This window comes from Triticum dicoccoides, chromosome 3A (genome assembly GCF_002162155.2).
Source record: "Triticum dicoccoides isolate Atlit2015 ecotype Zavitan chromosome 3A, WEW_v2.0, whole genome shotgun sequence".
In the NCBI taxonomy this organism is placed as follows: Eukaryota; Viridiplantae; Streptophyta; class Magnoliopsida; order Poales; family Poaceae; genus Triticum; species Triticum dicoccoides.
The window spans coordinates 439,716,066-439,723,942 of NC_041384.1; the positions used below are offsets into that span (position 1 = coordinate 439,716,066).

General features: G+C 47.3%; 1 protein-coding gene across 1 annotated transcript; it reads right to left on the reverse strand.

Moving 5' to 3' along the window:
• Positions 1 to 2,571: 2,571 nt before the first annotated feature.
• LOC119268461 (putative aminoacrylate hydrolase RutD) lies at positions 2,572 to 4,990 on the reverse strand. The gene is made up of 5 exons (XM_037550111.1): positions 4,607 to 4,990; positions 4,091 to 4,501; positions 3,875 to 3,964; positions 3,065 to 3,132; positions 2,572 to 2,934 (listed from the first exon to the last, which is right to left on the reverse strand). Exons 1-5 carry the CDS (start codon positions 4,889 to 4,891, stop codon positions 2,799 to 2,801), a joined length of 990 nt encoding a protein of 329 aa, XP_037406008.1. The 5' UTR covers positions 4,892 to 4,990; the 3' UTR covers positions 2,572 to 2,798.
• Between the last annotated feature and the right edge of the window lie 2,887 nt (positions 4,991 to 7,877).

Here is a 7,877-nt window from a genome sequence, read left to right on the forward strand (position 1 = left end):
CTCGGACCATCGATATACAACGGAATTAATAAGATGACCAATGTGGTTTTCGTTGTAGTTTTATATCTTATCGTTCTATATCTTGTGGTTGGTTAATTGTACTAGCTATGTTTATCTTGATGAAACGGGAGTTCCCAGCGCCGTGTGACCCCCACGTCGCCTTGTTGTGGCGACACGGGGGGCGATTCCTAGCGCTGCCACTAGAGATCATACCCGATCTCCTCGTCTTGCCGCCGCCTGAGGGCCTGCCGGCGAAGCCCGAGTGGGGGTCGAGGACAGCGGCGACGGGGTGCTCCCCTGAGGTGTCTCTCTTCTTCCCGAGCGTGCGGCGGTCGCGACGATTAGATCTGCAAGGAGACGGGGCTGTGGCGCTCGCCGGCATCTAGCAGCGAGGGTCGGCGGCATCTGAAGGCCCATGTTGGCAGTGGATCGCTGGCTCACGTCACTGACTCGGTTGGGGCGTGCCCTCGCGGCAGATCCCAGTAGCCTGCTCCGGTCTGATCTGCAACTGCCGGGGTCGGCCCCTGATGGACTTGACGCCCACTTCAGCCAGTTCCGTTGAACAGGGATTCAAGAACCGCCACAATGCCTGGCCATCGTGCTATGTCACGGAGCCCATCGGCTCTCTCGTCCCATCGTCCAGAACGGATTGGGCTGGCCGGAGTGATACGGTGCTCCCTCGGATCAACTCTTGCTGATTGTCCTCTTGCGATGTCCCTGCTTCCCGTTGTCCAGATCGGATCGGGGCAAGTCGGAGATCCGACAGCCATGGACCGGGCCGACAATGAAGGCTAGTGGCTTCTGCGCGGTCTATTTGGAAGACTCCATGGTTGTGCAGTTGTGCTGCGATGGTTGTGTCTGCGTGCTCCATCTCCAGTGACTTATCGACAATGGTGATTAGTCTGGACAGTGGAAGCAAAACCACAACGGATTGTGGTGGTCATCAAAAGAGTTCTCGAGGGTTCCTCATCGGTGGTTTGCTTTGGTGGTGTGACACAATCTACATACCACGGCTTGACGCAGAGGATATGGTTGTGCGGCGGCGGCATTTGGTTTCTTGGCCAAAGCATGTTGCTGTTGAGAAAGTGAAAAAGTGGTGGCAACAACACATGATTGACTTAGACGAGCTCCGAGGTGAAAACCTAGGTCTAACCATGTTGGTTATACTTGGCAATGGCGATGTTGTTGCATCGTCACCTTGTTGAAGGCATTGCTCGGATATGCTCCATCTAATTCTTTAGGGTGAAAACCTAGATTCTGACCTTTGGAGGTTGAATCCGGTGACGGCGACGTTTGAGCGTTGCTACCTTCCTGACGGCGTTGCTGTTGAAGAACCTCGTTGTCTTTGTGGTATTATTATGTTGTTGGTGCGGATATGGCCATAGTTGTAGTTTCTCAATGACGGATTTGATCGCTTCGAGTTTTTTTCCTCTCGCTTAGGCATAACTTCGGTCTAATATGACTTTGCTTTTCCGTAGCGTGTTGTGTGTGTGCGTTGGTATTGACCGTGTGCATCCTAACTATTGAGAGACCGGGTGTGTTCTCATAGTATTTGTATCCTCTTGATGCTTCATCTTGAGTTAATAAAATCCATCCTTTATCAAAAAAAATGTTTATCTTGATAAACATAAGATGTTAGATACCGTTTGGGTGTCTTAAAAGAACAATTTAATTTAGATACATGATTTAGAGGCCATGGTTATGCTCCTTTAAACTCAACTACAAATCAGGTTTCTTTTAAGAATGAATCTTTTAACTCTCTAGAACGTATGGTCTCGTACTCTCTATGTCATAAACTAATGCACTTAGGGCATCTCTAACCGACACCTTATATTTTAACTACTTATATGCTCATTTAAACTTAACTCATTATAGTTTGAGAAGTTAAATGATGACCGGACCTAACCCAACCCTCAAATTTAAGTCCTCAAACGAACTGACCCCACATGAAAGTCTCTCTTCATCTTCTTCCTTTAGACGCGCCCAGCCGGAGAAGCACCTCAGCCGCACACACCTCTGGCATGTCACCCAGCCCTGATCCCGCTGTCGGCGAGGAGTTTCAGAAATAGTGCGCGCGTGTGTGTGCGCGCACGTACTTGTCGTGCTTGGTGTGCGTGCACAACGAGCTAGAAGGCCTTGGCGGGCGGTATTGCAGGCGTTGTAGGACACCATCAAGGCTCTAGGAACACTGCTCGACGATGCGCTAGAAGGCCTTGGCGTTCAAAAATTGGCTACGAAGGACCACGACGACGGAGGAGGCCATAGAGGTGAGCATGCACAGCCGCCGGCGTATGCATAACAGCACAAAGCACGATTTCACGAAATTTCTGGCCCCGGCGTGATTCCGACGCTGACAAGGGTCGCTAGAGTTGCGGGGCGTAGGGGATTCCATTTTCTCGGTCACCAGGGAGGTGGAGGCAAGCGGCGGTGGATGAGAGTCAAGGAAAATTGTTTAAGGAGCGGTGCCATGGCCGAGTAAAATAAGAGAGTAGGGTGGGTCTCAAATTTAACTCCTTCAAATTTTGTCTTCTGACCGTTTGAGAGTTAAAGATTTTGAGGGGTCCACTCTTATTACCTCAATCCGTTATCCATGTATGAAGCATTTCGAGTTGATTTACACAACTGTTTAGCTGCAAAAGAGAAATAGACAAATTGGCCAGTGCTGACTCCATAGGAGTATTATGCATCACACTCACAAATATTATACACGGCCAAACAATCAAACTGCAACAAATGGGACCCCAGTTGTCTGTGAACAAATCAAGCACTCTCCGGGACACGATGGACCTACTAATTTGTCACTCTTTGGAAGCTTCAGCAGTGACGTATGCCAGGAACTCCAAGAGGCGGCGGTTGTAGACGCAGGGCCTCTCCAGGTGCACGAGATGCCCGGCCTTGTCTATGCTCTGCAGCATCGTCTCCTCACCGAGCTGCCTGCGTACACCCGAAAACCATTTGTTAGTATCTAACCCTCGACTCACACGCTTAGCTTCAGAATATGCTTTGGATTGTGAAGCTAGCTCTAAGTCGTCTGAAATCTCAAGAGCACAGATAGATAGCTTACTCTTTCATTGTCCTGGCGAGCTCTATGTTGAAAATGTTGTCGTTGTGTCCCCAGAGCAGAAGTATTTTCTGCGGCGCAAGGACAAGAAACGTTTGTCAGCAACCTTGGTACTACTGGTAATCACGGGAATTGCTTGGTAGAGTTCTTTCTTCGCTGCTTATATTCTTCACGGATGGATTTGGTGGCTTTGGTGCACCAACTTTGTACTGTATGCGGTAAGCATGTTTTGTAAATTATGGGCTGGTTTGTGTTCCTGTCAAGTTGAACAGGCCATCCGCTTGGGGAAGAGCATTGAAAGCCTTCAGCATATCACCGCCGCTCATGACCCTTATTAACTCCCAACCATGAATACCCATCAATGCTTCTGTCCTCCTGAGTACGTGATCAATTGGACTACTACTGCTACGAGTACAAAGAGTCAAACATATCATGCTGCTGTACAACCAATCGGCAAACTGGTTTACTGTTTTTTTTTTCCTATGATATGAAAATGATTTACTCCCTCCGTCATAGTTTACAAGTACTACGCGTATATCTAAGTTGTCAATTTTATCACCCTAATATAAACTATATAACACAAAAATTATACCTTCTGAAAATAGAACATCAAAAATTATACCTTCTGAAAATAGAACATCTGAAGTTTATATTGGTATATTTTTTGTAATATATGACTTGTATTAGGTTGATCAAATTGACGATTTAGGGATACGCACACGCCCTGAAAACTGAGAGAGAGGGAGTACTAGGTTACTAACTAAGATAGTGTATTTAGTCAGCAAGGGGGTTGAGGACGGTGGCCAAACGCACCTGTGGCAAAACGGGCACGGTGGCGTCTTTGTTGCTGACCACCAAACCTTCCAGCAGCTCTGCTCTTTCCTTGCGGTTGGTGAACATCACCTGCATGGAAATGGAATGAACCCACCACACATCATATCATGCACATCCATAAACCAAAATAGCTGGACAAATCAAAGCGGAAAATGAATGAAGCTAGTGTTTGATTGAGTAGAGATAGAGACGGACCTGGAGGTAGTCCCTGTGAAGGCGTTCCGGGAACCAGAGTTTCCTGTGGGCGACGATGGAGAGCAGCGCCTTGAGCCCCTTGACGGAGTCCGGCAGCAGCAGCTCCGCCGACGACTTGACGCCGATCCTCTCCAGCGTGGTCTCGCTGATGGAGTCGGTCATGGCGACGACGGAGCCCGACACCACGAGCGACCGGACGAGGCCCGGGTGCGACTCGGCCATCTTGAAGGCCACCATCCCGCCGTAGCTGAACCCCACCACCGTGCACTTCTCCACGCCCAGCTTGCCCAGCGCTGCCACCAGGCACTCCGCCTGGAACCCCGGCGACCGGTCCGTCGACGGCGACGTGGAGCCGCCGAAGTAGAGCAGGTCCGGGATGTACACGTCGTAGTGCTTCGCCAGCACACCAGCCTACGCACGCACGCACGCACGTCGTGACGGCATGAATTAATTAACTTAATCTCAACGGAAACAGGCCACATCTCACTCATGCACGTAGGATAACAAAGTGCAAACCTGGAACTGCCACGTGACAATGCCTTCGGCCGCGAAGCCGTGCACGAGGACGACGGATGGCCGCGGGGCCTTGGCTTTCGTCTTGCTCTTCTTCTTGGAGGCCGGCGCCGCCGCTTCGGGCGTGATCTCGCACACGGTGGACTTGTCCTTGGGGAGCTTGTCCTTGGGCACCCAGAAGGTGAGCGCCGTGCCGGCGCCGTCCACGTCCACCGTGTGCTGCCGGAGCCCGGCCCTTCTGATCAGGAAGTGCAGCGGCGGCTTCTGGGCCTCCACCAAGTTCACCATCCTACCTCTGCTCCTTCACTACTGGAGTAGTAATAGTTAGTTGTGCGTTGGTGTAAAGCTACGCACAATGCTGCTCCGTGGGAGAGGCAGTATGGGCGGTGATCTTATATAAGAGTGGCAGGCGACCTGGCTGCTGCAGCCGCGTCATAAGGATACTATGCCAGGGAACTTTTCTTCAAGGCATTCATTTCCTTCCGGTGGTAGTTGCAGGTTGTTCTTCTACCGATCTGGGGGAAACACTTTTTTTTAGAAGCAACTTCACTAACTTTGCAGTCCAGTACAGGTACAACTGTCACCAGGACCCTTAGAAAAAGCAAAATTACAACTGAGCCCATGAACTTTACAAAAAACACCCTGGACACGAGTTGTCGAATGTGGTGTGGTCCTTTTTCGAGGCGTCAGCCACATACCAAGATCGCCATCATCGTGGACTCTACCACCAGGGTTGGCAACCTTGTCGTCGCTTCCAGGCCAACTCATGTCAGGGATGGAAGATAATGAAGCCGAGCCGAAGCCACTTTGCCTCTCCTTTTGACATTATGGTCGGGAGGAATAACTAGAAGCGGTTTAGCCTGATGCCGGAGTTCTACACAGCCACCCTTCGGCCAGTACACTCAACTTTAGAGCAATCAAGACCGGCTCGACCATTGAGGCAACATAGGTGGTGTCGTAGCTTCACTTCAAAACGCCGCTGAGACGAGCTCAAATCAAAGCAATGGTACATGCTCCGGATCCACCGCCGAAGACCCATGTCCAATGATCGATCTAAGGAAGTTGAACACTAGATCACCACCTCCTTCTCTTCTACCATGTGAAGGCTAAGAATACGAAGAGAAACAACCTCCAACTTCAACGGATTCTGATGCCCCACGAGCTTATTAAGGAAGATCACGCCAGATCCATCGCGATAGTTGCCCTACACCCTGGACGACTAGTTTTGCAAGCAGGCGCCGACTATCATGTGCTCGCAAGCGTCAGAGAAAAGCTCTGATACGACATAACGCAAAACTGCCCTAAGGAAACAACTAAACCCAACACTACTATATACACTATCTCATCTTCGACCAGCTATCCCAGCAGAAAAGCTCTGGGAATGGGCTGAGCGCAAGCCTTCCCGGGCCACTCCTAAAACTGGCTAGGAGAAGCGTCTAGATGAGCGCCTTGCTGTCCATCAGACGAAACATGTTGATTTAATGTGAATTATGTTGTGTGTTGTGCTTTATTTTTAGTGGTGTGACCAATGCTACAAACTTGTAAAAAACTCTCAATCACCGGCTCCTCGCCATAGTTGAAAAAAATTATGGATAGCTGCCATTTTTTAATGTGAAATATGTTGTGTGTTGTGCTTATTTCAGGGGCATGACCAATGTTGCGAACTTAGACTACCTCTTAACTCTCCAGTAAAAAACTCTCAATCACCGGCTCCTCGCCATAGTCAAAAAAATTGTGGATAACTGTCATTTTTCAATGTGAAACATGTTGTGTGGTGTTCTCATTCCATTATATATTATAGGAAAATGTACAATCCTATAGGTAGAGATAGATTGGTTAAATAAACAGTATAGTAGGCACAAAAATTGATTGCATAAGATAGATTTGTTCTAATATGCCCTAGAGTCAACAATATTGTATTATTATATTTTTCATGTTCATAATTAAAAGTTTATGTTCTATGCTATAGCTGCTATGATCCTGGAATATGTGATTCACTGGAAAACTCATATGCACATGTAGAATATTAAACAGTAAAATATGGTTCTGTCTTGCCTCTAAAACTAGCTCAAGTGTTGTTGGTGATCATGTGTTTTAGATCTTAGGATATCATTAAGTGTAACGATAGTCCTAAAATAACTTTGAAGATATGATGTTGGAAGAACGACCATATTGAATCGACCAAAATTTGTTTGTTATACTTTGAGATACAATCGTTACAAGTCAATTGTTATAACGCGGAGAGTTAACATGTGATTTAGTTCCTTATACCATGAGAGTATCATAGTCACTTCTTATCGTACGATGAACTTTTGGGTTTCTCAAACATCATCTGTAACACGATGATCATAATGACAACTTACAGATTCATCGAAAAGTTTGACAGGGGACTAGCTAGATAGAACGAGAGTGGGATTTGCTTCTCCAACGATGGAGAAATATTCTTAAGGGCCTCTCGATGTGAAGACATCCATCATCGTCTGGCCAGACACAAGTGACTATGTCACCGGGATGCCGAAACATGTCAATGAGAACGAAAAACAAAACTGTTAATGATGACACATGTATAGTGAGCATGTGTATGACTCAAGAGGATACCGATATATCTCACCTCGAGATTTTTAAAGTATTGCGAAGCAAAGGGAATATCATATGATAACCAAAGGTTCACTCGAATGTCATTCATGTACTCATAGGAATCGATATGGACGTCCATGGTTCCATTATCGGTCATTGGACGAAAGGAGTTTTGTTCATGCCCATGTATTAACGAACCTACAGGGTCACAAGCTTAAGGTAATCATGATCTGCCGAGTGTTAATAGGATAAGAGTAAACAGAAAAATATTTACGTTCATATTCAAAATATTTTGAGAGGAATCAGAAGAGTTTTAGAGTCACTGGAAGGGTTTTGGGGTTTACCGGGCAATACCAGGTATTACCAATAAATTATATATAGATGGAAATAGTTTATAGTGATGCTATTAAAAGGCTCTATATATGATTTGGAGACTTTTATATTTATTTAAATATCAGCGGGCCTAAACAAGCGAAGTGGTGGAAAGCATATTGGGCCATTTGGCCCCGATAGGGGAGGCGCCCCCTTTTCCTCATGAAGAAGGAAGGGGCCGATTGGAGGGTGTAAGGACATATTTATCCCTAAGTGTTTTGGTGATTGATGACAACGCATTTGCGGACTAATCGTGTGCCATGAGTATTCCAGACACTTCTTTGCTAGGCACAAGATGATTGGGTGCCCCTCGAAGACTGACGAA